A 26,499-nucleotide genomic window follows, 5' to 3' on the forward strand; every position below is an offset into this window, starting at 1 on the left:
GATTGGCTCGAATAAACGCGGGGGAAATTATATTCTACTAACTTATTCTTCCTCATCGACCGGCCGAGGGAAAAACGATATAGCAACCTCCTTTACTGCACGGCGTGGGGAGGTATTCATCCAGCAGTAGATCGGCAAAGCGCAGGAATTGGTTCATTAATTTAACATAACAACAGCGGGTGCTGAGGTTGAAAACATCGCCGCTGGAGGAGGTTTAGGCAAAGCGCACGGCTGCGCTCACAGCGCCCCAGACTCACGTGTGCGCCGTGTCAGCCGGACAAGTGCACATCGCGTTTACAGAACGTCCGCGAGAGGTAGCATCCGTTTGTTTAAAACAACCCCATCAAATCAGACAGCAAGTTGAGCAAGGTCAGTCAAACTACGCGGCGCGCAGTCTCGTCGCACGAGCCTCATCCTTCTTAAACATCCGCACGTCCCCAAACCGTGTCGGTTGCGACGTGAATCTCGTCGAGAATGTTGAGAGACCCAAACTAATCTGCTGCATCTCCAGCGCTGTGGTTGCTCGCCTTGAACGCTTCTCAATACTCTGATATTGCACTGTGTTTGAGTTGTGCGCCTTCTGGTGTCATCTGGTCCAACACCAATGGGGACTAGGCTCTAAAGAAAGCTGTCTCGGGTGTGGACCAATCAACTTCAAGGACAGTGCATATTATTATCATTATCAGAGTTGCTTCTTTTTGTTTGCATTTTTGACTACTTGTGTTGTGGTTATTGCAAACATGATGCCTTGTATAAAGGTATCAGTTTTGTACCAGTTTAAAAGGGTAAAAACCTACTACTATACTTAGACGCTTCTCTCATGGATAGCTGAAGATCGCTCGAAAATTGTTGCGTTTGAAAAAAAGAAAAAGTTCTCCAGGGAACACGTGACCCAACATTTCAACTGCGCAGTTTAAACTGATACCTACATTTACAAATATTTTATTTAGAAAGTGAACATTACCTTTTATGGACCTGTCCACACGTTGTTGCAAGTGATGACCGGTGACCGAGGATAACTACAGAGTGACAGCCAAGGGAGGGAACGTAAAGAAAGGGGTTTACACCGCAGAGATGATGATAGGTGTATATCGGATCAATTGCTATATTGGACAGACGGGACGTAACATTAGCATAAGACTAAATGATCTCAAACACAACTGTCGGCAGTGGCAGAACATGCTTTCCAACAAAGACACTCAATTGATTTTGATAACGCAAAGGAGGTCTCATAATGATTTTGATAACGTTGTAGTGTTATACAAAACTAATAATAACTGGCCAAGACTAATTAGAGAATCCATTGAAATTGAGATGAATACCAATTATTTTACCCGCTCTGATAGCTACAGACTTAGCGCAGCCTGGAAGCGTATCATTAAATAATACACAATACATATTACATTTCCATATAGAGGAATCACATACTAATTAACTGATTACTGATCTATTATATAATTACAATACACCCCCTACCTCCGCTTCTGATCTCGAAACCTGATGGGGTTCAATGATGACTTTGTCCTGCACTATTTAAGACTATTCTGCCAAATCGCCCGACGATGCTGGATGTAATTACCAGCGAAACGTCGTACTCAAATTCGAAATGTTGTAGATTCACTCTTCAAACACACCGGTGGGCTGAAGAAGTAACTAATTAGAGTTTTGTTAACGTGACACATTTTTGACTGATTGGCCGCGTCGGGTGGTGGAGGGTTGCGACACATTTATATTTACGCGATCTAATCCAAAAGCCTTTATTATGGATAATGATGCTCATGATGACCTTAATGGGCGCTCTTTATATTGCCACGCAAGACTTTGTGTCGTTTGCGAATGTGACCCATTGGCCGTGTGTTTGCAGATCAACTTCATCATGTTCATAAGAATACTCAAAATTATCACCTCCAAGCTCAGAGCTCACCAGATGGGCTACACAGACTTCAAATTCAGGTGCGTTGCATTTCCTCACAGAGCCGTGTCCTTTAAGGGACACTGCACCGCGCAAACCTTGGCCAACTTTGGGTTTTGGCAGTGTAATAAAAAGCATAAAATATCCAACCGTCACTTTTGAAAAAACCAACATTGGCATGCGGGGCACATGAAAAGACTCATATTTGTGGCGACCAACTCGTAAACTGTGCAGTGGAAGCAGCTCGCTGCAGGAAGGGCATTGTTATGGAACTAATCCTTGCAAGTGCTGCTGAACGGCAAAGACGAAGATCCCCCATGTAGCCTTGAACAGGCAGTTGTGGTGAGTGCTGTTTTCAAGTACTTATTAAAGCCGGCACGGCACATGAGGCGACGGGCATCCAGCACCACACCCGGCAACCTTTGTCTCCCCATTGATGATGTTTCCACACCATACCAGGTACTAAGTTAAGGCTGAGTCGTCCTAGGGGATGCCCAGGACCAGTTCAGATATTCGTCACTGATATTCACCGCGAGCGGGAATTGAACTGGGGCCGCCTTGGTCACGCAGTGGGCTGACCACTGCACTACCGCTCACCACAATGCGTGCACACACACGCATGCATGCACGTTTCAACAGTGAAAGCACGTACATGCACAAATACCCGTAATGGCCCAGCGGTAGTGCGTTTATAGCTTATTGCAGAGTATCACGGTTCGAATCTAGCGATGGCCCCGATAATTTTCTGCGGGTGTAATAACCGGAATAGTACTACGCACACCCTCTGCTTCAGAGTGAACGATAAATATGACATTGGCGTCCTTTGCACGAGTAGGCCATTGCGCGCGGGCATCAGTGTCCCAATTTTCCAAATGTAAAAATGTCCCTGGGATTATACACAGAGCGGCAATCATCGCCCCCTACTGGCAGAACAATGCCGCAGGTCGCTTTTACAAATGAGACTCTATCGTGGTCTCAAGAATTCTCACCTACTTCAAGAAAACACAACTTAAAACTCGGAAAGTTGACCACACTTGCACATCACATGCCCCACGCGATGCAGAGGGAGGCTCGTCGGCTGCTGCGCTGTGTCCAGGTTGGCCAAGTCGACGCTGACGCTGATTCCGCTGCTGGGAATCCACGAGATTGTGTTCACCTTCATCACGGACGAGCACGCCCATGATGCGCTGCGCCACGTCAAGCTCTTCTTCGCTCTTTTCTTCAATTCTTTCCAGGTGCGGCCGCTGGCATTGCCCTTTTATACAGGGATCGAGAGTTGCCCACCTTGCACGGTAGCATTTTTTCTTCCCACACGAATCAACGCTCGTAATATATATAGAGGACTGCAGAGCTTGGACAATTTTTGTGGCGTTGGTGCACCACCTGACTGCTTGCTTCCTGCTTTTGTGATGCAGTTTGCATGAATCACTCTGTACAATCTAAACATTATGGTCCTTCTTGTCCTCCTGCCATTACTCATGCCCTACTGGCAGACTAATGCTCACTTACAGGCCAGTGCTGAGTTCACCTTGAGCCATTTATGGACAGTTGCCACTGGGGGTCACCTAGCCTAGACTACAGCAGGGCAGTGGAATGTGTGAGATGAAATGTGACGTAAGCTGCTTTTGACTTGCAGAAGAATGTAATGCAATTAATTAATCCTTATCTTACTCCTGTATCCTTGCATTTGTCATGAGCGACTTCCACGCCACGTCGTGTAGAGGGTACTTCTTCTTCAATTTCTCACACTGGGCACAACACAGGCCAACACTTATTCTTCTCACTCTGAGTACAACACTTAGATATTAACGTCTCTACTGGCTACACACAGCCGATCACTTGGCGTGGTCCCACCGCCCTCACTCGGCTACGCCGCTGGCTGGCAGGCGTGACGATGATGGCGATGGAAACCCCGCAGGAGATCTTCCACGTGGCCGGATGACGGAGAGAGATGTCGGCGAGCAGCGACGCAGCCAGGACTCAAGACTCCACACACGAACCCTGAGCTCCGGGTCCGCTCCCCCTTATATCCCCCCAGGCGTGACTAGGCCCCCGCCTCCGCCCACACCCTCTCGTGGAACCTTCGAGCAGGTTCCCGGAGCATCTCGGCTAACCCCACCTGTTACCTTTGCCCCAGATACCTCTCCTTCTCTGATTGTTTGTTACTTTAACCGTGCCCGTACCCGTGATTCCCTTTCCCGGCCAGCAGGTGTCACCCTGTCATTACACATTTATGGTGGTGGGTGCTATACGATTTAATACAATATATCTGAGTAATACAATGTATCATGAAACAAATCTTAGTAAATCAAGTTATTTAATCATCATGAAAAGCAGGTGAGAGGTGTTGAGATCAAATTCCTTTTTTCAAAGGGAGACGCGGATCATGAAAGTCATACAGTACGTAAATATATAATACGCACAAATGCAGCTTCTTGTCAATCTACTGCTGGACGAAGTATTTCCTCCACTCCATGTCGGTCATGGATACTCATTAGTGATACTTCACATCTTGCTGGTCAGTCCAGGTGGGCGACAGTCGGCGGTTCAGCACCGGTTCAGACATTGCTCACCGCTGTTGTTAGCCAACCGTCGCACAGCCGCAGAATAAGCGGCCAAAACAATGGCATGCCCTGGCTCTGGAAAACAAAACAGGAAACAATTAATATGAAAGGTTTAGCAAACGGTAAACAAGTAAGCAATATATGGCTAGAGAGCTCCCGCCTCTCACATGAAGCTACCATCCAAACCATTTCCACCTCCTCCACTTCTGCCTTTCTCTGCCAAATCCTGCTCTGTCGTGGCTGCACACGAGTAGCCCCGTCCACTGAGAATTAGATTCGTATTTTGTCAGAGCGTCTTGCGGAGGCTCGACTTGTTTGTCTTGGTTGTTTATAAGTGGCCCCCTCTGCCAGAGTCGTAGCGACATTGTGAATCGCTAATGCAATGTGTGTGTGTGTATATTAATTGTGGACAGGGCTGCTATTTAACTTGCGTGGGGTCACGTGTGCAGCAAGTGGCAAAATTAAACAAGCGCTGCTTTTGGCAACCGTAACAATCTGGTTTCACTAGTACATAATTCGGAATATGCAGTATAAGTGTTTTTCTCTCGATGTAAATAAGAATTTAAAATTGTACTTTACAGACATCTGCTGGATGGAGTGCTGTCTGCCCATGCCGTGTTTGTTGTTGGGTTTTGTTTGACCATACTTAATCACGGTCGGTCAGTACGGGCCGATGGCTTGTGTTTTTTAGATGTCACTTGTCACTGGCTGTAGCTGTGGCTGTCACTCAAAGGCAGTTCACGAGGTTCATAGGGCAGGGCGCTGAACACTGCTTCGCTGCTCCCCCGATTTCCCCGATATTACTACTACAATGAGCCAAGAATGTCTGTTTGTGTGTAACGCGGGTGACGTCACTCCACGTCGACCAGCCCCCCTCATTAATAATCATAAACGGTTGACGTCACTCCGCATGAAGAAGGTGGAGCAGAAACTAAAATGTGTTTACGCATAGTAGCTTTCATTTCGACCTTTCTTATAGAAAGTAAGCTAATCAGGCAATCCAAGCAGCAACTAATATAACGAGCCAAAAAAGGCTGTGTGTGTGTGTCCCGCGTGTGACGTCACTCCACATGCGCCCCCCCCTCATTATTATTCATGTGTGCTTCGATTTTTGACTAACACAGACGAAGGATCGAACGGCTATGATATTTTTTTACTGCAAATTCGCTCTCAATTTTACGAATCTTTATAGCAATTGAAGGCAATAAATAATTCAATGCCGCATCACAGTGCATTTGGTGCCATTATTTATTTCTTCGGCACGTCCAATAAAAGGCAAGTCTACTTTACGCTTCCAAATTATGCTACGAGAAACATTTCTCTGCTACTTTGCAGACATTGTATCGAATTCAAATTGTTTTAAACCCCAGCGAGCGAAAGTCAGTATCAGAGCAAGTAATTGAACGTCCGTTAAATACAGTGCTACTGTGGCATTACGTCAGTTGTTTTATGACTTAGTTGCGTGCGACAACCACTGCCATTAATGCGGTGCTGCGGTCAAATGCTGTGAGGTCCGTTTTATGACTTCCTTTTGTGCAACATTCACTGCCATTAATACAGTGCTACAGTGAAATGCAGTGAAGTGTTTGATGACATTATTTTTCTCAATATTCCCTGCCATTACATTTAGACAAGATACAATTACACTCTGCTCAATTTATTCGTAACTCTAATGCTTATCTTTGCTCTTCGTTATTTGCTAAGTTACTTCAGACAGTAGCAGCACTCTACTTTCTTCACTCTCCACTATCAAGGGTCCATCGGTGAAGATCAATTTGTCAGTTAACAACTTCAGGTGATTTTAAAACAGTACTTAAATTAAGTTACGGGTTTTTTTCAAATTATACAGCCACAAAGATTGTTCGCCTTTGCCTATTGTGTAAGACACCGAAGAGTCCCTGCTAAAATAATATGAATGCCTCTTTTAATGCTTCTTTTGCCTCGATGCGAGCTAGATTTGGCCCCTACTGCAGCTTCCGTCCGAGGACGGGCTAACAAGCTAGTTTTCTTAATACGCACTATCAGTGCAGTACATTGCTTTTAAACATTGGTGTCGTGAAAACAACGCTGTTTCCAGTCCCTCAGCCACCCAGAGCCCACTACTTCCCATCCTCCCCAACTGCAATGGAAAGTGGGGGCATGGGGGTGGGGGGGGGAATGTGAGGTGGGAACAGATTTCCGGAGCTCAGTCCCGAACAGCTCCAGATAAAATTAAGCCCTGCGTGCAAATTAAGCCCTGCATGACCAAATCACTTGGAATCCACGCAATCTTGTCAGATCTCGGAAGCTAAGCAGGTCGTAGCATGGATAGTGCTCGGATAGGTGACTAGATTATGTCAAACAAATGTTTGTGTATAGACTTGCGGGCTCCATGGTGGACGGCAGAGGGTGGGCAATGCAGCCAAATCCATTCCACTCTACTTTCATGCTCACATGTTAATGCTCCTTGGCTTTAATTGTGTCCACACGGAATGTATGTTCAGTATGTATGTATGTTGAACCATGATAATCAGAGGTGCACTGAACAGGTGCACTGAACAGGTGCGGTGAAGTACGATGAAAGAACCCACACAACTCACTTGGCATGGGGAGGCCCTCATTTGGTGGTGGATTGACAGATATGGCTGTACGGGCGTCTGCTAATGACCGAACTGTGTGGCTGTTTCCTCTGTCTTGCAGGGTCTTTTTGTGGCAATCCTCTACTGCTTTGTCACCAGAGAAGTAAGCTCCATCCCAGCACGTAATAACCCATGGCGAAAGTCTACGGTAAACGCCTATTAGCCTAATAGAGTGCGGTAACTGCAAGCCAGACGTACAAAAACGATGTAGACATTCAGTTGAGACTATCTTAGGCAAGAAAATGTATTATTAATGTTGTTATTTTTATTTTGCATAGACATCTGTTTGTGTATAGCCCCCCGTTGTCATAAAAATGCATCTGTTCAACGTTTGAGAATAAGCCGTTCGCATTTTGACACCACCACTTGTGAGTTACGTAAACATATCAGCCTATTTAAAGTAAAATCAGTCTAAATAAAGAAATAATGCCGGCCTACAGCCAAATCACCCTGAATGTGTCAGATTTTTGCCAGAACTAAGAAGCTACGCATGGCTGAGCCTGGTTAATACCTGTATGACAAAATGCCTAGAAAAAGCTGGTATTATTGGCTTGGGATATCAGGTGACTAGTAGTTGGTAGTACTGCAATAGATTCTTGGATCTATCTGTGTGGAATTTACTGCCACAAGACAAAATAGTGTTAAAGGAACTGGCCATGAGAAACAAAAGCGTGACCCTCCTGAAACATAGTATTTTGAGACTAAGTGAGGCTTTCGTGAGTAAATAAATACCAATGCTCTGGTATTTATTAATTGAATGACAATAGCGAAATTCAGGGCTTAACTTTTTCATGGAAGATTGTCCAGGGTCCTGCAATCCTCTAAAACCCTCTAACCTGAGCAGGGGGAGGACGTGGGAGGCATTTAAAATAGCTTCTAGAGCTCGGTTCTGTTCAGCTGCAGCTGAAACTAAGCCCTGGCTCTATCATTATGATTGTTATTGTTCATGCCAACTCTATTTCTTTCATCAGTGCACTTATAATTTCATTTTTAAGCCGCACGTATCCTCCCCTCCATCATACGCTGATAAAGCAGCAGCAGCAGTAGCTGAGCCCGCGCCGGCGTTGTGTTCGCGTGCAGGTCCAAGCTGAGGTCCGCAAGCAGTGGAAGCGCTGGCGGCTGGGCAAGGAGCTCGAGAGCAGACTCAACTACATCCAGGTGTCGAACCTGAAGGCGTCGCGGGACGAGGCCGAGCAGCGCAACGGCCACAGCATGGCCTCCACGGGGCTGCAGGAGACCCAGGACCTGCCGAGCCACGAGGAGGCCCTCCGGCCCAACAGCCTGTGCGATGCGCCGCTCCCAACGCCAGACACCGCTTCTCTTAAATCTCTGCGGGCAGAAGCCCCTTTAGAGCAGCAGCAGCCGCAGCAGCAGCAGCAGCAGGATGATCACTCGTGCGGCACCAGCTGCACGCCTGTCGTGACTTTTGTCGGCGACGCCAGCAGCAGTGTGTGGACGGTTTGATGGCGTCGACTCGGGGTCTTCTCGAGTTTTCGCCACTCACGTTTGCTGGGGGTGGTGCTGGAGAAGCTTTGAGGAGCTGTGTCCGTGCGGGGTGGCGATGGCGAGTTGGGTCACAGCAGCGAGCGCGTGTCCCAAGCATCCTTAGCGGCTGGCGTCTCGTCTCCTGCTTGATTTGTGAGACGCGATTGCGCGCTGTCGCAGACCTCTTCAAAACATGCCAACCGCCACCGAGGAGGACAATGGGACACTTTGTGACAGCCGACTGCGGAGAGCCGGACCTTGCACTCAGCGACCATCTCCACCGGTGAAGCCTGCGGCTAAATACAGAGTCCTCCTGTCACCCCGGCAAGCCTACCCCGAACGATCCGTTTTTTGGGGAGTGACAAACTCGCCTGGAATCTGTCCGATCTCTGTTGGATCTCAGTATGTAAGCAGGGTTGAGCCTTGGACAAGTGCTTCGACGGGCGACCAACACCGTACATTAACCAGTTGTTGTAGGCTGCAACTGCGATCTGTTGTCGGCAGAGGGCATTGCGGCAAATGCCAGTGTTGCACTCTACCATGCTCCACAACACCTTCGCTAACTTGCACTGACCAGCATGACGAAGTATGGTCAAATGACCCGCATGGCATGGGGAGGCCCTGATCCAGCAGTGGATTGACCAATAAAGGATATACATGCGTGCACACGTGGCTGGTTTAACAACAGCTCACGTGTTCAGGAGCTTCACGTGTCAGCGCCGCTGGTGTAGCGCACATTCATGTAGTGACCGTGCAAGATGATGGGTTGAGGATGGGGTAGGGGGTGGAAATGATGGTTTCGACTGGAAGCCGTTGCACGAGTTGGCAGTAAAAGCCAGATTAATAATCCTGTGAGAACGCACGTGTATTGCGTTGGGTTATCATAAATCAAGACGCAGCATGGTCACATTCCTTAATGGAAGGAGTTTCCTTTTTTTAAGTCTGCAAAAGGGGCCATACGGAGGTGTGAGTATGCCCTTGAACTGCATTGATATGGCGTACACACAGGACCGACCAGAGTGGCGGACAAAACGGGAAAATGTGCCCCTGGCCTCGCACAAAAGAGGGCCCCACAACCATGTTGTCACTAATAAGGGGGGCCCACGTAACATTCTACTCTGGGCCCTTAGCCCTGGGTCTCCAGGAATCTTAGGTCGTCCCTACGGTCCTACAGGGGCGCAGTGTGGTTGGCATGGGCTCTAGTAAATCAAATTAAACGTGGGCCTTGTCCAATTGACTTCCTCTCCCGTAGCCTGGCGCCTGTCCCCTCTAGTCCCGTGGCCACGGGCACCGGTGCAGTTAAACTGCCTGCATACTCGATAGCTATGCTACTGTGTACATGGCGCATACGCACATGGGGATATTGAGTGTAAGCCTGCCTGCCGTGCAGGGAGCAAGCAGGGCACGTCACATGGCGTCTGCAAGGCGTGTGACGATGCATTGTTATTTCATGAATCGCAATCGATGCACTACGCTCACGATACACACACGGTTCGGGTAGTATGTGCATCGATGTATGAACCTGTTCAGTAAGTTACGCACAAACGACGTGTAATGTTACAGTGAGGTTAAGAGAATGAACAAAACAGTTGAAAAGAGACGGAAAAAAACACGAGATGGTAGAATTATGACACGCGAAAAGACTCAGTTCCTGATAGCGCTATTAAGATCAGTTACTGAAGAAGAAGCTCCCAACACGTGGTCCAAAACGTCGGACATCGTGTCAAACCAAAAACACATTAGATTGCTATATACAGCATAAATGTTAAAACCAACGCAGTAGTATCGTTCAAAGCAGTCATTCTCAACTTGGTTCACATGCCCGCAGCACCACACTTGTTTAATTTTGTGCATTTGCGTTTTGTTCCTCCTGCACAATATCCATGGCGGAGTCTGCACAGCCCCTGAAATGTTTTTTGCACCCCCCAAGTGCGATTGACATTGGCTGTGTCATGCTCCATCCCATTGAGCATGCCTCTGCTTTAAACACGGTCAAGCTACGGAGCTATGTTCAGTGGCATGAGGACAGAAAATTTTAATAAAATCCGGCAGCCAGTGATTGTAGTACGATCAGAAATTTCGTCAATACATAAATAATTCAACACATAAATAATTCAAATGAAATGGTCCAAGGGAGATAGCAATGCTGTGGGTGTGGCAACGGTTGCTCGGAATGATGTTATCACTTCCACTTCACCAGCCAATCAGCTATCAGGAATACAATCCTAATAGCTGTCACGTGGCGGCCACAACATCAGTGATCTGTGCTTCAGCCTGTCTATAGCTCTAATGAATGTTTTTTATTTAGTTTTAATGTTGATTTAATTCATCACTAATGTTAAAACGTACGTCATTAGTATTATCATTGTAAATGTTTTACACGTTACGAATTATCGGTGGACATTTTTTGACTTAAAACTTTCGTGACTCTAGATTTGAAGTTTTCGTGACTGCAAGGATTCATTCTCTTTGGTTTTTTCGGTAAAGTCACTTAGGTAAAAAATTAAAATAAATTAAATCACGACGTTTCGGGTGCAACACAAGCGTCCTTCTTCAGGTGGGGACAACTTAGCGAAAGCACACCGTCCTCCTGATGACGATCGCTTGTGTTGTGATCGAAACGTCGTAGATTTCAATTTTATTTTATTTACTTTAAAATGTTCTATCTACGTGACTTTTCCGAAAGAACCAAAGAATATATCGGTTGACAATTTTCGTTACTTTGACAATTGACTTACGAGTGGTTCTTGACCACCCTTCAAGTTTTCTCCTGACTAACACGATGGTTTTCTGAACTCCCGTATGAAATCAGAGCAACGCAAATCTCTGCCTGGGTAATTTCTCGACTTGCACAAGTCGCTCTCCTCTGCGGCCGCAGTTGTCAGCTGCCATTTGAACAGGCGAAGGTGGACACCAGGTAAATGACGACCGCTTGTGCTAAAGCACAGGTGAAATAAGCCACCTGTTCAGCCAGCTCGGAAGCTGTACAAGAGTTGATGTGTGTATAATAACTTTAATTATATTCAGTAGAAGCTGGATATAAAGCACACCCTTTGGAAGCAAGTCCATTATTGTTAAATTTCTGTTTGACTCATCGCTGTATTTTATTTTATTGTTTTCCTTTTTATCATTTTGGTGACCCCAGTGACTCTCGCAAATGAGACTCATCCTGGTTTCTTGAGTTATCACCACCTGGTTAAACAAAATAAACTTGCTTTTATCCGAAGTTTGCTCATAACAGAAGTTTCCCTTAGCCTTCCCCCACCAGTATATGCACTTGTTGCTTATATCAGGCCTGTGCTTATGAGGTGTGCTTATATCCAACTTCCACTGTAGTATATAGTAATATGAAGTATATAGTGTATGCCGTATATATATAAAATGCCTTTATGTACAATTATATGGTTAAACAAATCCCATATGTTTAAAGTCCCATTTGGACACGAAACCCCATACCAGAACAGTAATTAATATATTGTGTTTATAGTTGATACGTTGTGTTTATATAAGGTATACATATCATTGTGTTCACCTGTTACAAGGCAGATTCAGAGGTATCGATGTGTTATTGCCTGCATGCTCTATTTGTGATAACTCATTTCAGGTGTGCGAGGAAGCCCTGGGGAAGGACTCACCCTCATTTGAAATGTGTTTTTGCTTATTTATCCAAATAGTATTTTATACGTTTGTGATATTGGCGTCAAGTCGTGTGATAAAAAAGTGCATTTTGAACTCTCGGGAAGCAGCGAACCACCTCGTGTCAGAGAAGAGGCCCTGAAATATTAAATTGCAAAGCGACTTTAAGTCCCATAGAGAGGGCCACCTAATCCACACCATCAGTGCGCCTTGTGTATCGGTCCTGCAAGCAGTTATCATTGCATCGCGATAACACCAAACTATTTAATTCTGAGCTGGAACAAGCTTAATTAATTCTAGATTTGAAGCTTTCGTGACTGCAAGGATTCATACTCTTTGTTTTTTTCGGTAAAGTCAAGTAGGTAAAAAATAAAATAAATTAAAACTAAATTAAATAACGACGTTTCGGGCGCAACACAAGCGTCCGTCATCAGGTGGGAAAGCATGGTCTGCTGCTGATGCAGACTGTTTTAAAGGTTTGAAATGGGTGTAGCCCAAGGGTTATAAAGGAGTGGCTGTGTCTAGTGATGTTAATGTGAGAAATTAGCATGTAACTGGGTACGGAAGTGGCTATGTTGATGTAATGTAAAAGCTTAATTAAGTGATACAAACTATACTTACGGATTTTGTTTCGTACAGTCATAGACAGCTGTTCTGCGACCATCAACTCGCAACACTTAATTACTCCAGTTCCATCACGGATAGCTGACCATATACAACAACGTCGAGGATCTTAGCCAGCAGTGCTGGCTCACTGCTCTGACACACGATTACCCCCCTGGGCAAACACAGCCGTGTCTGTCCTGACTCTCCATTTGCCTGGATTTTGGCAAACTCGCACACACAGGGGAGGAAGAGTTTGATGAATAGACCTGGCCTTGGGTCATATCCATGATAATGGGGAACACTCTTCCAGTATTTATCCTACAGCAGGGGCGCAAAGCTATGTTTTATTTACTGAAGGCGAAATCATCACAATCATCATCAGTCATGTACAATCCACTGTTGGATGAAGGCCTCCCCCAAGCTGCCACCATCTCTCACCGTCCTGCGATGTAGCTAATGTTATCGCTCCGTCTCCTCTGTGAATGTCCGCTCGGACGCGTTCCATTGCTTGGGTGAATAGACTTTCAAGTACCGTTTGCGGGCCATACATTAGCGTGCACTTTAGCGTTGCTCAATAAGGGCATAAACAAAACAAAAAAACCGCGCGGGTCGACCAAGCGTGAAGAGGCGCGTGCAGTCACAGAATTGGCTAAGCCTGTCCACAAATTAAAAGATGGTTTCTCCTGCTCGAAAATATTCCCCTTTCAGTATCTGATTCAAAAATTCAAAAGCTCATCGTGGCTGGCAAATGCTATTGACGCTCTCACCACCACAGCTCACCAATTCTCTCTACCCTCGGCCAGATCCCCGCAAGCTGCTGCGCGGTAGACACAGGAGACACGCAGCGACAACCAAGGTCTGCCACAATGGTATCCCACAATCTGCTCTCAAGGTCTGAACCTTTGTCGTCGGACTCACGGAAAACTTTACAATTGGCGTGAAAATATGGTTGGTGCGGCAAAGACTCCTGCAGTGATGGAGAGATTTCGGGTTTTTTGTTGTTGCCGTTTTGATGTGGTTCGGCTCGTGTGACCCGAGGTCGTATTCGAGGAAGTTGTGAGTTGAATCCGGCCAATGGGGCCGTCCGTTCCCCATTCCTGTCATACGGTCCAGTAAGTCGTGTAATGTGGCGGTTACCGTCGTTTGCCTTCAGTCAAAACAGCGTGGAGTTGTGATTAATAAGATCTGAAGATAACGTTTATAAGAAAACTTCATTTTGAGCATTCATAACTCAAAGCAGGCACCTACTATAATATATATTTGTTGTGTTCTAACATGCGTCTGTTTCCCATGTGTATCATGAGAAAAACAAGTTTTGCTAGCTGGCTGTCTTCCTGGTTGACTGGCCAGGGTAAAGAGGAGGAGGGGGGGCGTGGGTTGGGGAGTGGTGGGGGTGACGGTGGGGTGTGGCCACTGGGGGTTCGCGCTACGCTGCGCTACAAAAACAGCGATCCGAGTTCGATTCCCACTCACGACCAACACCGGTGACAATTACCTGAAACGGTCATGGGCCTCCCCTAGGTCGACTCGGTTTCAAATGAGTACCTAGTGCAACTAGGGAGACAAAGGCGGCCGAGCGTGTGCCGTGCCGGCCTTCATAGGTGCTCGCTAATAACACCTGCCCCAACATTCTGTTAAAGGTCTTTGTCTTTGGGGTTGGCACGTGTGAGAGGGGAGCGATCAAGGGTGGGAAGCAGGTGGTGACATTGGGGGGCGGAGGAGAATCATCGTTCAACGATGGCTACTTTGTATGTACGGTGTTAAAACAAAAACAAGTGTTGATGGAGGACAGATGGTCATGTCGTGCAGGCTACTCGTTTTTTAATGGAATGTATTTCTGCAAGATGATACATCCACAGATTAAGTTTTGCAGCTTGCCCAGATTATAATTATTAGTGTGCTGTCAATATTCACAGCAGCTATAGCAACTTCCCAGTTGATAGTGAATAATGGTGGATCGTAGGGGGTTGTGGGCCCTGCTGCAAGCAATTAAATGGGGTCACCGCCTGCCCAATTTAGCCCCCCCCCCGCCTCATCACCCACTTATTAACCCAGCGTAGTTGCACTGTCTGCACATTTTATAGCTACGCCCAGGGCTTCATTTATCATGGGGCCCCTCCCTCCTCTCCCCCCCCTCCCCTCCCTCCCCAATCTCCAACAGCCAGCGTAAATATTTTCCTTAGCTCAGCCCTTAACAGGGAGATCCTTAAATTTTGATTTAAAGCTTTCGTGACTGCAGGGATTCATATTATTGGTTCTTTCGGTAAAGTCACGTAGAAGGGAAATAATACAATAATAATTATTATTCGGTAAAGTCACGTAGACGGGAAGTAATAAATGTTAGTTATTTATTTATTTTATTATTTTTCTTCTACGTGACTTTACCGAAAGAACCAAGAATAGGGAGATCCTTGCCACGCCACTGGGAGTGATGACGCTCTTCACGATCGTGTACCAGGGCGGGCAGTTGTTTCGGTCATATCTACATTCCACTTTCTTGACACGTTTTCTTGAGTGTTACAAATGTTTACTTGAGTATATGAATTCCCACAACAACAACAACAACACGATATGTGTGTTGTGTCCAGCACTTTTGGTTTGCCAATTGCCTTTGTGTTCTCCGAGGAGACCTGATTGTGTTGTACTGGTATCCTTTCAATTGTTGCTGCATAAGTGATCGTATTAAATAAAATAACTATTTAATGAAAAACAAAAGGACATTTGGAGTTTCTTAGCGGAGTAAATATATATTTTTCGCGCTGGATTCCTGGATGGATTCCTGCCCGCCTGCCTGCCGCGTGCGCACGTGCGGTGGTGACGTCACAATCGTGCGTGATGACGTCACGCCTCCTCATCCACAATCCACCTCGGTTTGTGGAGCACGCGCAAATGTGAGAGATAAATAACGGGAGGGAGGTGATGGGGGGAGATAGAGGAGGGGTATGGAGAGGACGGTGAGGTAGGGAGATGAGGGAGGGAGGTGAGGAAGGGAGATACAAGAGGAAGGTGAGGGGTGGAGATAGAGCAAAGAAGAAGAGACTTTTTTTTAAATCCTTAATATTAAGTTCGCTTGCTTGCTTGCTTGCGTGCTTGCTTGCTTGCTTACGACCGTGTAAATCTTTCAGGTCGTTTTTTAACCCACTTCCCGTGATCCAATCGAGCTGACATTTTCCACACAGACTCGTTGTGCGTGACAATTAATGTTCTTGAAAAAAATTCCCAAAATTTTACACTTTTTAGGACAAAAATATTATATTTAATTACCAATTGCTTAATGGTGCAATGCAATCATCTGACCCATAGGTGGCAGCCATCTCAAGCCAGAGGACGCCACGCATATAAAGGATTTACAGTATAGTGAAAAACTTTGTTTTTACGGGTTATACTTGCTTTTACTTTTAACAACTTTTATTGCTGCCAGCAGCAACAGCTCTGGAGCCACTTTCGATACGGGGTCACCAACATCGAGTAGAGCAAACGTTGCCATCGTAAAACCGCGGCACGTGCGCCACACACCGCCATGAGCCACGCAAGCACCGCGTCGTCACGCACATCGCCCGCTCGAAGTCGACCGGTCAGAACGTGAAAGTCAGTGCACCATTTGTGTTGGTGCGGAGAGCCTGACCCCCCCCCCCCCCAACGTTCAAAGAACACGGCGTGCGCGTCCTCGGCATAGGAGTGGTACGCATGCTTCAGCCGGAGCCGCGGCTTAAGAAGAGAGAGGGAGGAGGGGAGAGAGTGAAATGGCATGAAACGGAGAGGAGAGGGAAACACTTGAAGAGGAGAGCAAGGGAAGCGACATCCAGTGGGAGAGAGGATTATTGAGATGAACTAGAGATTGAGGCGGAAATTGGAGAGGTGGGAATAAGGCGAGCGAGGGTGAGAGGTGAGAGAGATCTTGGCGCGATGCAGTGGAGGGGGGAGTGAACTATAGAGGGAGAGATAGAATCGGGGACAGATTAATACACAGATCGATGAATACGCAGATAGAAACAGAGACAACGCGAGAAATCGAGAGAAATTGCGATATTCTTTGGAGAGAAAGCAAGAAAAATGTGTAGAGGGAGAGGGTTCTGTATACGTTTAAAAGTTTTGCTGGCTGGCTGGGAGGGACGGACGAAAAGTCACGTCCAAAGGACATTCGGGTTTCTAGTGCTGTAGCGTACATACGTAAATAATATACCCGCATACATCCTGCATAGGTTAGGTGATCTGAGTTCCTGAGTGAACATCAGTGGTGAGTGGAATCTGAACCGATCCTGCATCAGGCCACCTCCACTGCTCCAATGCGCATTGAGCAGCGGTGGTGAAGTATGGTCAAACAACCCACGTGTAGTGTTCATCTTCTTGGTTCTTTCGATAAAGTCACGTAGAATGGAAATAATAAAATAATAAAAATAAACATACTAAAATAATTCTCACGACGATTCGGCCACAACGCCAGCAGCCATCCTCAGGTGAAGAACAGGTCTGTCGCGAAGACAGAGTCTGAGGACGGCTGCTTGCGTTGTGGCCGAAACGTCGTGAGAATTATTTTATTATGTTTTATTTTTATTATTTTATTATTTCCATTCTACGTGACTTTACCGAAAGAACCAAGAAGATGAATCCCTGCAGTCACGAAAGCTTTAAATCGAAATTTCACTTGTAGTGTTGTCTGGCAGACATTTCTTAAAGTCTATTATCATTAATATTCTTGATTTGAAGCTTTCGTGACTGCAGGAATCCAAACTCTTTGGTTCTTTTGGTAAAGTCACGTAGGTATGAAATAAAATAATTTATTTTAAATTATATAAATTATTTTTAATTATTTTATACCTACGTGACTTTACCGAAAGAACCAAAGAGTATTATTAATATTGGTTTGACTATTCATATATTTTGATGAAGACTGTACACTCATTTGATAATTTACAGATATTAGTCGAGTGAGAGGAGAGAGGTGGGAGGCATTGTGTGGTTGACTTGTTAATTTAATAAAAAGAAACTGCGCCGCCCGGGAATCGAACCCAGGTCGAAAGAATGGGAATCTTCCATGATACCACTACACCAGCGGCGCCGATGGATGATCATGTCGTACATGTATAGTACATCCTTCATAGTCAATCCACTGCTGGATGATAGCCTCCCTACGCTATACAGATTATGTTACCATTCTTCACCAGACTGGTCAGTGCAGGTTAGTGAAGGCGTTGTGGAGAGTGGTGAAGTGCAACACAGGAATTTGCTGCACTGCCCTCTGCTGACAACGGATCGCAGTAGCAGCCTATAACACCTGGTTCATGCACGGTGATGGTCGCTCATCCAAGCTCCCGTGAGCTGTTGTTAAACAAGCCACGTGTACATGTACGGTACATCCATTTTATCAATCCACTGCTGGATTAGGGCCTTCCGACGTTCCATGGGTCGTTGGGGTTATTTGACCATAATTCAGCAGGCTGCTTAGCGCCGGCTGCTGAAGACAGGGTGCAGTGATGCAGCATCATAGAGGTACAGTACAACAATCCCTTATGTTGCCCAAACCGATGTACAAAACGCGTACGCGTTCAAGCATCGTCCAAGCAAAACACCGCGTTACTGCAGAGATCTGACGAGCTCAGGTGCATTCTGGGTGATTTGGTGAGAGGCGATCATATGGTACCGGTAATGTAATTTTGCACGGACCAGTTCGCCAGCAGTCGTTGCCCTGGGCGAGTGGAACGCTCGCTTCGAGCATGAAACTGGAGGAGACACGCATCTGTTTGTTTCCGCACCTGAAATGCCCTCTCGGATTGTGAGTGGCATTGCACTGAACATATGGAAGCGGTTGCCCCATTGGTTCAGTGGTCATATCGAATGCCATGTCATCAGGACATATCTCCCCGAACATTCTCCACGTGACTGGGTGACTGGGGTAGGTGGCACCTGATCACAAGCCACAGACATAGCGAGAGTTATACTGGATATGGTCTGCCACGTCGGGATATATTTCCCGGGTCACAGACCGGGACAAACTCGTCCAAAATGTTTACCTTGAATTTCAGGGAGCTGAGCAGAGACCGTCGGTTTGAAATTGGAATCATCAATATTTGATTAAACTCGGTTATCAAACGTAGCGAGTCTGTGGTCTCAGCCTGCTCACCAATGACTGCACGTAAAAGTCATCACAAAACATTATATTTTGCACTTAATTGGTTATTCCATCTCTTGAGAATTAAAAATAATAGTTTTACTTTGATGTAATGAGCATTACTCTCAGTAGCAGCGTTATTGATGCTGCCCTCTACTGTGTATTTGGCAATGTTCTTAATCAATTAAGCTTGATGTTTTAGTTTAATTTGGTGGCTTATTCCAATCCAGAGAATGTCACATTTATATTTGATTGCTATGTGACGAACACTATCGGCTGCCTAATGTGCCCCCTACTGTGAATGATGAACTTATCGAAGTGGTTCCAGCACTAGTCGTTTAACGTTATCTCTCAATGGCATTCTTTAACACAACTGCTCACCGCGATGGTTATGAATGCCATGTTTGAACATCATGACTTCATGCCGTTAGAATAATTTGAACACGAGTATACATTCTAGATTTGAAGTTTTCAAATCTAGAATTGATGTCCGCATTCGAGATGCGAACATCGTGGCACCTACTGGCTTTGACATTGCTGCTCGAAGACGCTTTACCGGTGGAACCGTCAACAGCATCAGAACATCATCAACAGGCCCCATGTGCACATCTCCGTTATAAAATAGAAAATTAAAGACGAGCTACAGCAGTGCGTGGAGGGGAGTAGAGTGAGATGAGAGGGGGTAGGTGAGGTAGGAGAGTCCGTGGAGGGGAGCAGAGAGATACGAGGTAGGAGAGTGCGTGGAGGGGAGTGGAGTGAGATGAGAGGGGAGAGGCAGGAGAGTGCGTGGAGGGGGCAGAGTGAGATGAGAGGTAGGAGAGTGCGTGGAGGGGAGTAGAGTGACTTTTAAACAACTTTTATTGCCGCCAGCAGCAAAAGCACTGGAGGCGATTTCAATATGAAAAACAGTCACCAGCAAACAAAAGAAAACAAACGCTACAAATCGACGCGCTGTGGCGCTGAAAGCACCGCGCACAATACAAAAGAAAAGGGGAGTAGAGTGAGACGAGAGGAAGGAGAGTACGTGGATGGTAAGTAAAGTGAGAGGAGAGGCAGGAGAGTGCGTGGAGGGGAGTAGAGTGAGAGGAGAGGTAGGCGAGTGCGTGGAGGGGGCAGAGTGAGATGAGAGGCAGGAGAGTACGTGGAGGGGAGTAGAGTGAGATGAGAGGGGAGAGGCAGGAGAGTGCATGGAGGGGAGTAGAGTGAGACGAGAGAGGATAGGCAGGTTGAGTGGGTTGACTGGTTCATTTAAAAAAAAATACTTTGCGCCGCCCGGGAATCGAACCCGGGTCGAAAGAATGGGAATCTTCCATGATACCACTACACCAGCGGCGCCGATGAATGTGGCTCAGGTACACGTGGCTACAGTCCGTGTGAGCTGCCGTCAACCCTGCCACGTGCACACGCCCTGTCACGGCTGGACAATCCACTGCTGGATGAGGGCCGTCTCACTTCGTGCGGGTCATCGGGGTTGCCTGACCAAAGAATGCTGAATCTAATTAGAAGTTTTCGTGACAGCAGGGATCCATACTCTTTGGTAGGTGAAAACAAAATATAATAAAAATAAAACAACTAAATTATATCACGACGTTTCGGAAGCAACACAAGAATCCGTCATCAGGTGTGACTGCACCAGCAAAATTACAGTAGCGTATATATAAACATGTGCCTCTAAATAGCTCTCTTCATACGCGACAGTAATTTTGCTGGAGCAGTCAAACCTGATGACGGATGCTTGTGTTGCTTCCGAAACGTCGTGATTTAATTTTGTTGTTTTATTTTATTTTGTTTTCACCTACGTGACTTTACCGAAAAAACTAAAGAGTACGAGTATATATGTTGGGGTGGCAGGTGGGGGACGGGATGACGTATTATTGCGACGAGTGTATTAAAGTTCTAATTCACAAGCTGTCGATGTGGAGATTTCTGAAGCGGTGGGTGATTGGTCGACACTGCGTAGAGAGATGTATGAAAAAAAGAATGCAAATTCATGTGCGATAGACCAAGTGGGTATATAACTGGTAAGGGGCCGTCCATAAATTGGTTTGGGGGGGGGGGCAGAGCTTTGTTCTCCCTCGAGAGCTCTGGTGGCAAGACGTGTCTGTGTAAAATAGCACTTGTAGTCGGTTGTCCAGTTGCAGTTGCCAAATAGAAGTTTGTACGCGATTGAACAAATGTCGGCACACTAAGCTGTAAACTCTTCATCGACACCAGTTAGTGACTTGTCAAAATAATGGACAACCCTTAGGAATATTAACTTTTTTTAATTGCTTAATGAAATACAAATTTCACAAGAAATAATTCACAATTCGTAATTGGAATATTGTACGGCCAAATTAGCTTGCATGGGACTCCATCTCGTCAGATCATTGCGCCGAAGCATATTTTGAGCCTGATTAGTTGATGGACGGGAAATTGTTGACTGAATAACAGCCGAAGGAGGGGATGGCCACTGAGAGTTGGAGCGAAATCAGCTCATGTGTGGGGGTAACATACTGGGAATATGGCTATAATTATTAAAATAAATCTAAACTGGCTGTCTAGCAGTAAACTGCACGGCAGCTAAAGGTTTTTTACTTCTAATTTTCCAGATATACAAAACATAGACGTAACTTCAACCGAGATGATATGGATTCAAATTGAGCAATCATTGGAAGGATGTAATTAACCAAGTTAAAAATATTTAGCTGCCGTGCAGTTTACTGCCGTGCAGTTTACTGCTCGACAGTCAGTTTAGATTTATTTTCATAATCATAGCCAATTCCTAGTCTGTTACCCCCAGCTTTACACATTACCATCACCATTACTACACCTTGTCTTCAGCTTGCGCAATTTACCCTCCCCCCCGGCAGCATAACAAAAGGCTGCTTAATCTTAGCATACTTATCTACTTCCGCCGACGGCATCACAAAGCTTCAGTTTGAACTCCGTACGTTGCGTCCACCCCGTTCCTCACATCGCCCACACACTCACCATGGCCCCTCCCCTCCCTCCACCCCCCGCGACTATTTAATTCCTCGTCACAGCCATCTCTTCGACACACTTAAGCGGTTGTGCTTTCGCTACGTTGTCTCCACCTGAAGAAGGACGCTTGTGTTGCGCCCGAAACGTCGTGATTTTATTTAGTTGTTTTCTTTTATTAGATTTTTTACCTACGTGATGGAAGGGATTTTCATCCAGCAGTGGATTGATCATGGCCGAGGGTGATTAATCACATTCACGTAAGTTGTTTTTGTACATCAGTTCGTTGTTAAAAGTCGCGAAATATGCAGGATATTTTTCTTAATACATTAGCGTCCTCTAGCAACAAAAGTCAGTACTGCAGCTCTCAAACACCATGGCCTGCCTTCAAGCACGCTCATTAAATGACACATTAATGTTTGATTGGGTCTTTTCATACTTAACTTGTTGCGTGCAATGAAATCAATGCATGATCATCATCAGCAGCTGGTATCCATTTGATTAATTTGGGAGAATAAAAAAATAGATAAAAATGTGTTGCGCCGCCCGGGAATCGAACCCGGGTCGAAAGAATGGGAATCTTCCATGATACCACTACACCAGCGGCGCTCACGAGAACGTACACCGCCAAATGCTTTAGATAAGTACACATCACGTGAGGTCATTCTCGTCGACTCTTCAATCTCGCCCAGATCCCGAAGAATGCTGCTGCGCCAACAGAGTGGAACGAGGCGGATGTCCAGAATTGATGTCCGCATTCGAGATGCGAACATCGTGGCACCTGATTTGACATTGCTGGTGGAACCGTCAACAGCATCAGAACATCATCAACAGGCCCTATGTGCACATCTCTGTTGTAAAATAGAAAATTAAAGACGAGCCATAGTAGTGCGTGGAGGGGAGTAGAGTGACATGAGAGGTAGGAGAGTGCATGGAGGGGAGTCGAGTGAGATGAGAGGTGGGAGAGTACATGGAGGGGAGTAGAGTGAGATGAGAGGTAGGAGAGTGCGTGGAGGGGAGTCGAGTGAGATGAGAGGTAGGAGAGTACATGGAGGGGAGTCGAGTGAGATGAGAGGTAGGAGAGTGCGTGGAGGGGAGTAGAGTGAGATGAGAGGTAGGAGAGTGCGTGGAGGGGAGTCGAGTGAGATGAGAGGTAGGAGAGTGCGTGGAGGGGAGTAGAGTGAGATGAGAGGTGGGAGAGTACATGGAGGGGAGTCGAGTGAGATGAGAGGGGAGAGGCAGTCGAGTGCGTGGAGGGGAGTAGAGTGAGAGGAGAAGCAGGAGAGTGCGCGGAGTGGAGTAGAGTGAGATGAGAGGGAGAGGTAGGAGAGTACATGGAGGGGAGTCGAGTGAGATGAGAGGTAGGAGAGTGCGTGGAGGGGAGTAGAGCGAGATGAGAGGTAGGAGAGTGCATGGAGGGGAGTAGAGTGAGATGAGAGGGGAGAGGTAAGAGAGTGCGTGGAGGGGAGTAGAGTGAGATGAGAGGGGAGAGGGAGGAGAGTGCGTGGAGGGGAGTAGAGTGAGATGAGAGGGGAGAGGTAGGAGAGTGCGTGGAGGGGAGTAGAGTGAGATGAAAGGGGAGAGGTAGGAGAGCGTGCGGAGGGGAGTAGAGTGAGATGAGAGGGGAGAGGTAGGAGAGTGCGTGGATGGGGAGTAGAGTGAGATGAGAGGGGAGAGGTAGGTTGAGTAGTTGACTGGTTCATTTTCAAAAATAAAATAAAAAAATCTGCGCCGCCCGGGAATCGAACCCGGGTCGAAAGAATGGGAATCTTCCATGATACCACTACACCAGCGGCGCCGATGAATGTGGCTCAGGTTACACGTGGCTACAGTCCGTGTGAGCTGCCGTCAACTCTACCACGTGCACACGCCCTGTCACGGCTGGACAATCCACTGCTGGATGAGGGCCGTCCCACTTCGTGCGGGTCATCGGGGTTGCCTGACCAAAGAACGCTGAATCTAGATTTGAAGTTTTCGTGACAGCAGGGATCCATACTCTTTGGTTATTTCTGTAAAGTCACGTAGGTATAAAATACATTTAATTAACTAACGACGTTTTGATTGCACCACAAGCAATCATCATGTGGGAAAACCACAGCAAGAAAATGCTGGTTTTATCGCGTGGGAGGCTAGTGAAGGCGGTGGAACTGTGCGTCGATGGAGTGAAGGTGCGGTGCGACAATGAATGTTGCTGCACTGCCATCTGCTGGCGATGTGGCGAACGCCACGTGGAGACGTCCAAATGCAACAGAAGTTGAAACTTTTCTCAAGATGTTGTAGCGGAGAGGCACGCATGCGCCACACTGCTGTAAGCCTTCGCCCGCAGTAGTCTTCAGCTAACAATTCTAGATTTGAAGCTTTCGTGACTGCAAGGATGTATACTCTTGTTTTTTCGGTAAAGTCATGTAGGTAAAAAATAAAAGAAATGAAAACAACTAAATTAAATCACGACGTTTCGGGCGCAACACAAGCGTCCGTCATCAGGTGTGAAAGCGTGGCCTACTGCTGATACAGACTGTTTTAAAGGTCTGCATCAGCAGCAGGCCATGCTTTCTCACCTGATGACGGACACTTGTGTTGCGCCCGAAACGTCGTCATTTAATTTAGTGGTTTTCATTTATTTTTACCTACGTGACTTTAGCTAACAACTCAGTGTGCATCTTAACCGCTAGAACGACACTCCGTGTTGCGTATTTGTTATGATGTCATTCATCTTGTAAACAGATCCAATGAGAATAAACATCCACCAGGCAATACATTTTTGGGGGGAAATTAGCAGAGCATCGTGTTTAATTCGGCTCGTTTGCATAAAGCATCTTAAGTTTGCACTTTAAATCAGTGACATCTATGGGGGAATGGGATTTTATTCGTGAAATGTGCAACTGGATATACAGATCTCGAGCACTGCAGATTGATAGGTAAAACCGCGTCGGTCTCACTTCGCAGATTCAGCTTCATAATCAACAGCCACATTGTATATACATAGTTTTACCCTCTCTGGCAATAAAACAGTTGTGTTAAGATGGAAAAACACCAAACAAAAATCTTTTGCAAGGAATCATGTCTGCATTAACCACACATACGTGTCGTGAACATGCAAACAAAAACATGCTCTAATAGTATATACATTTACTTTGAAACCGATTTGTCCACACCAGAAACAGCTTTCTTTAGAGCCTCGTCTCAAACAGTGTTAGACCAGAGGACGCCAAAAGGCGAACAGCACAAAGACAATGCCACTCTCAGGACATTTATAGCTCGGGGTGAGCAGCTACATCATGGGACCTTTATTGCCAGTATCAACATATAATAATTGGTTTTACCCTTTCTGGCAATAACATCTTCTGAACACCTATTTTATTGAGAGTCGCATTGTATGTGTCCGCTGCTGTGAATGATGAGGCTGGATGACGTACTGCAGGTGATGAGGCTGGATGACGTACTGCAGGTGATGAGGATGGATGACGTACTGCAGGTGATGAGGCTGGATGACGTACCACCTGAAGAAGGACGCTTGTGTTGCGCCCGAAACGTCGTGATTTAATTTATTTAAATTTTTTACCTACATGACTTTACCGAAATAACCAACGAGTAGCAAATTTCATCTCTGAAGCTTGCAATTTCTGGCAACTGTGTCTCAACGCGTGCACGCGAATCTGATTACACGGGGAGGGGGGGTGGGGGTTGCAGTGAAGCGGTCCAATGGTGAACGATTCCCTATACATGAGACGACAGTATCCTTTGGTTCTTTCGTTAAAGTCACGTAGTTACAAATATAATAAAATAAAACAAATCACGACGTTTCGATTGCAACACAAGCAATCATCATCATCAGGTGGGAAAACCACAGCAAGAAAAAAATTGCTGAAGTGGGAGAGAGAGAGCTGCCGTGCAGTCCATATGAAAGAAGCATATGACAACATGAACCAACTTTTGAGGTGCATAAACTATGACCAACATCAGCGGCAACTTTGTGGCGATTTGAAGGTTGTTGCTCTCTTGCTTGGTCTACAGGCTGGATACACAAAGTACTGCTGCTGTTTTATTTGCGAATGGGATAGTCGTGCGAGAGATTCCCACTACATCAAGACAGATTGGCCACTCCGACCGTCATTGGAGCCTGGGAGGAAAAGTGTTCAGCATCCACCACTTGTTTAATCAAGGAAGATTGTGTTACCACCCTTCACATCAAGCTGGGTCTGATTAATAAATTTGTCAAAGTCATGGACAAAACACAAGCAGCTTTAAAGTACCTCCTTGGAAAATTTCCAAGGTTAAGTGAAGCTTAAATAAAGGAAGGTGTCTTTGTTGGTCCTCAGATTCATGAACTTCTTCGAGATGATGCATTTGACAGTGAACTGCGTGGCAAGGAAAAGACGGCATGGAAAGCCTTCTAGTTAGTGGCAACACATTTTCTCGGAAACAACAAGGCAGACTACGACAGGGAGTTGGTGGAAAACCTCCTCAAGGCATACAAAAGCCTTGGTTGCAACACTAAAGATACATTTTTTTGTACTCTCATCTAGATTTTTCCCCACCGAACTACGGAGCAGTGAGCGACGAGAATGGCGAGCGAATTTCACCAGGACATTGCAACAACGGAGAAAC

The 26,499-nt window shown here is 46.2% G+C and overlaps 1 protein-coding gene and 4 non-coding genes across 9 annotated transcripts in view; 1 reads left to right on the forward strand and 4 right to left on the reverse strand.

Moving 5' to 3' along the window:
- The window catches only part of LOC133353500 (glucagon receptor-like), a 68,117-nt gene extending 52,628 nt beyond the window's left edge, over positions 1-15,489 (forward strand). For all 5 annotated transcript variants that reach the window (XM_061569787.1, XM_061569789.1, XM_061569788.1 and 2 more), the window contains 4 exons: positions 1,865-1,953; positions 3,009-3,147; positions 7,156-7,197; positions 8,175-15,489. In XM_061569787.1, the coding sequence (XP_061425771.1) occupies positions 1,865-1,953; positions 3,009-3,147; positions 7,156-7,197; positions 8,175-8,558 (654 nt within the window). In that variant the 3' untranslated portion in view covers positions 8,559-15,489. The remainder of the gene's footprint in view (positions 1-1,864; positions 1,954-3,008; positions 3,148-7,155; positions 7,198-8,174) is intronic.
- A 2,320-nt stretch (positions 15,490-17,809) lies between these two features.
- On the reverse strand, positions 17,810-17,880 carry TRNAG-CCC (transfer RNA glycine (anticodon CCC)). The gene has a single exon. It is a non-coding gene; the product is annotated as a tRNA-Gly (tRNA).
- A 2,314-nt stretch (positions 17,881-20,194) lies between these two features.
- Positions 20,195-20,265, reverse strand: TRNAG-CCC (transfer RNA glycine (anticodon CCC)). Its single transcript has one exon. It is a non-coding gene; the product is annotated as a tRNA-Gly (tRNA).
- A 2,164-nt stretch (positions 20,266-22,429) lies between these two features.
- Positions 22,430-22,500, reverse strand: TRNAG-CCC (transfer RNA glycine (anticodon CCC)). The gene has a single exon. It is a non-coding gene; the product is annotated as a tRNA-Gly (tRNA).
- Positions 22,501-23,618: 1,118 nt separating this feature from the next.
- Positions 23,619-23,689, reverse strand: TRNAG-CCC (transfer RNA glycine (anticodon CCC)). Its single transcript has one exon. It is a non-coding gene; the product is annotated as a tRNA-Gly (tRNA).
- Between the last annotated feature and the right edge of the window lie 2,810 nt (positions 23,690-26,499).

Source organism: Lethenteron reissneri, chromosome 44 (genome assembly GCF_015708825.2).
Source record: "Lethenteron reissneri isolate LAM-NWPU_2019-01 chromosome 44, ASM1570882v1, whole genome shotgun sequence".
In the NCBI taxonomy this organism is placed as follows: Eukaryota; Metazoa; Chordata; class Hyperoartia; order Petromyzontiformes; family Petromyzontidae; genus Lethenteron; species Lethenteron reissneri.